Source organism: Jatropha curcas, chromosome 3, assembly GCF_041381405.1.
Source record: "Jatropha curcas cultivar XTBG-Jc1 chromosome 3, XTBG_Jcur_1.0, whole genome shotgun sequence".
NCBI classification, from domain to species: domain Eukaryota; kingdom Viridiplantae; phylum Streptophyta; class Magnoliopsida; order Malpighiales; family Euphorbiaceae; genus Jatropha; species Jatropha curcas.
This window is the reverse complement of record NC_143153.1, coordinates 8,003,939-8,005,890: the sequence shown is the minus strand read 5'-3', so window position 1 is coordinate 8,005,890 and position 1,952 is coordinate 8,003,939. Positions and strand designations below refer to the sequence as shown.

General features: G+C 33.5%; 1 protein-coding gene across 1 annotated transcript; it reads right to left on the bottom strand.

Annotated features, from left to right (window-relative positions):
* Positions 1-477: 477 nt before the first annotated feature.
* On the bottom strand, positions 478-1,580 carry LOC105645372 (uncharacterized). Its single transcript, XM_012230953.4, has 2 exons — positions 1,082-1,580; positions 478-867 (listed from the first exon to the last, which is right to left on the bottom strand). The coding sequence occupies exons 1-2, from the start codon at positions 1,403-1,405 to the stop codon at positions 685-687; spliced, it is 507 nt and encodes a 168-aa protein (XP_012086343.1). The 5' UTR covers positions 1,406-1,580; the 3' UTR covers positions 478-684.
* Between the last annotated feature and the right edge of the window lie 372 nt (positions 1,581-1,952).

The following is a 1,952-nucleotide window of genomic DNA, read 5'->3' as shown; positions in this document are numbered from 1 at the left end:
TTTACTACATCCGACCACGTCCTGCCAAACTAAACTGATTTTATTAGCTTGAGAAATTTTCCACTTGCATGCTTGCACAAAGATTGTGGGCTAAAGAGTATCAAATAACAATAAAAGAACACAGTATATGTTACCAATAAACAAGATAGTTATAAAGAGTATCACCTGCCAAATCCAATGAACTAATGTTAAGTAATCAAGACTTGAAATCTCTGTTTTTGCAAGAATCGCCATTGAGAACTGAAAAATTCCTTAGTAGTAATATTTATGCATCAAAGAACCTTCAAACCTCAGATCAGTCAGATTTTCCTACAAACGGGCTAGTGATGAATGTAATAATTTAATCCCCCTAAGTGTATATGCTCCAATTTTGCAAGCGACAGTGTGCTTCAAAGAGGCTAAAGAAACATAGAACTTCGATATCAACCACATTCAAAATAATGTTAATAGCTATCACATGCTGAAGCCATCTATGAATTAAAAGAAAAAATCACAAATTTCTATTTTGAAATGAGCCAATTGTCCATTCCAGTCATGCATTTCCATTCAAACAGAGAAAGTTCACAAGTCTTAGAATCAAAATTCAAATAATGGAACGCAAGGACTTTTCATGAATAAGAAAAAAAAAATCTCAGAATCAGTCAATCAAACAAGAGAAATACAAAAAAAAAAAAAAGTCATTTTTCAAACCCTCTTTTTCTTTAGCAATGGAGGTCTCTTGCTGCCCATGGCTGAAGCACTCTTGCCAGAGACAGGCATTAGCCCACGCAAAATAGCTAATATTCCAAGACCCATGAAAGGAAAGTAAATCATCATCAACTTGTCAGATGCCTTGCCAGACCCCATCAGTTCCGCTAATATTGCACTCTGCAATTCAAAATTTCCCAAAAAATTCAGAAAAAAAAAAAATCAAATCAATATCATCTCCTGGATATGCAATCTCAACCCTTGGAATCAAAAAGAGCGTCGAGATCTCAACTTCATTATCTAATATATCAACCGCCGAATAACGAATCCAAAGGTTGATATTGCAAAGATATGAAATTCAATAATTTGACAAAAAGGATTGATTCCAATTTACCATGGAAGTGAAAACAGAAGCGCCATAGATCAAGCAAGTCGTGTTAAACCAAGGCTTAGAAGCCAAAATTGCGTACAAGTTGAAAAGAGCGAGAGGCCATTGAAATAGAAGCTCAAGCCAAACAATTCCGACGAAGAAATGTGGCTTCTCAGATAAGAGATAGTCCCCATACTCGTGGCCGTACCATTGCTTCAGATTGATCAATAATTCCGGGAAGTAGCTCAAAGGGAGACACGTCTGCGCGTCGATCAACGGCGCCGCCACCGCAATTACGAGAAAGAACAGGAAGAGTATTATGTCTATTAGCTTCGTAATTGCGCCCATTTTCTGAAAGTGAAATGAGAAATCTGTAGTTCGTAGATCGTAGATCAGAATAAATAAATACAATGGGATACAATTGCTCCCAAATTTTTTCAAATTGGACTGCAATAGTAAAATAATTGCAACAACTTGAAAGAGGGTGTCTTGTTGAAAGAGGGTGTATTTTATTATTAAGCATAAACAAAATGGTAATTGTCATCTCTATACCCATTCATTCAATTTAAGCAAAATGAAAATTTAAAATTTATCATACACACATAATTTTTTTTCCAAATAAACAAATTAAAAAAAGTAAAATGAGATATTACAACATAATTTATAAAATAATTTTTTCACATCTAAATCTATATATATATATATATACAAAAACAAACTTCAAAGCCTTGTCTTTCTTTAGCATTTTATTTTTCTTTTTTTAGAAAAAGATAACATTGCATTAAAGCACTCTATTTATCAACTTCTATTAGTGTTGGACGCATACATGCCAAAAGCTCTGTTCGTTCTCCCACTCTCAAATTTAAAAATATAAGTATAAAAATATACATAAATA

Bases quoted from the DNA above. Each gene is read 5' to 3' on its own strand.
- LOC105645372 (XM_012230953.4), bottom strand. From the start codon at position 1,405: ATGGGCGCAATTACGAAGCTAATAGACATAATACTCTTCCTGTTCTTT. The intron at 868-1,081 runs GTAAATTGGAAT...TTTGAATTGCAG, and splicing joins CTTCTGTTTTCACTTCCATG to AGTGCAATATTAGCGGAACT.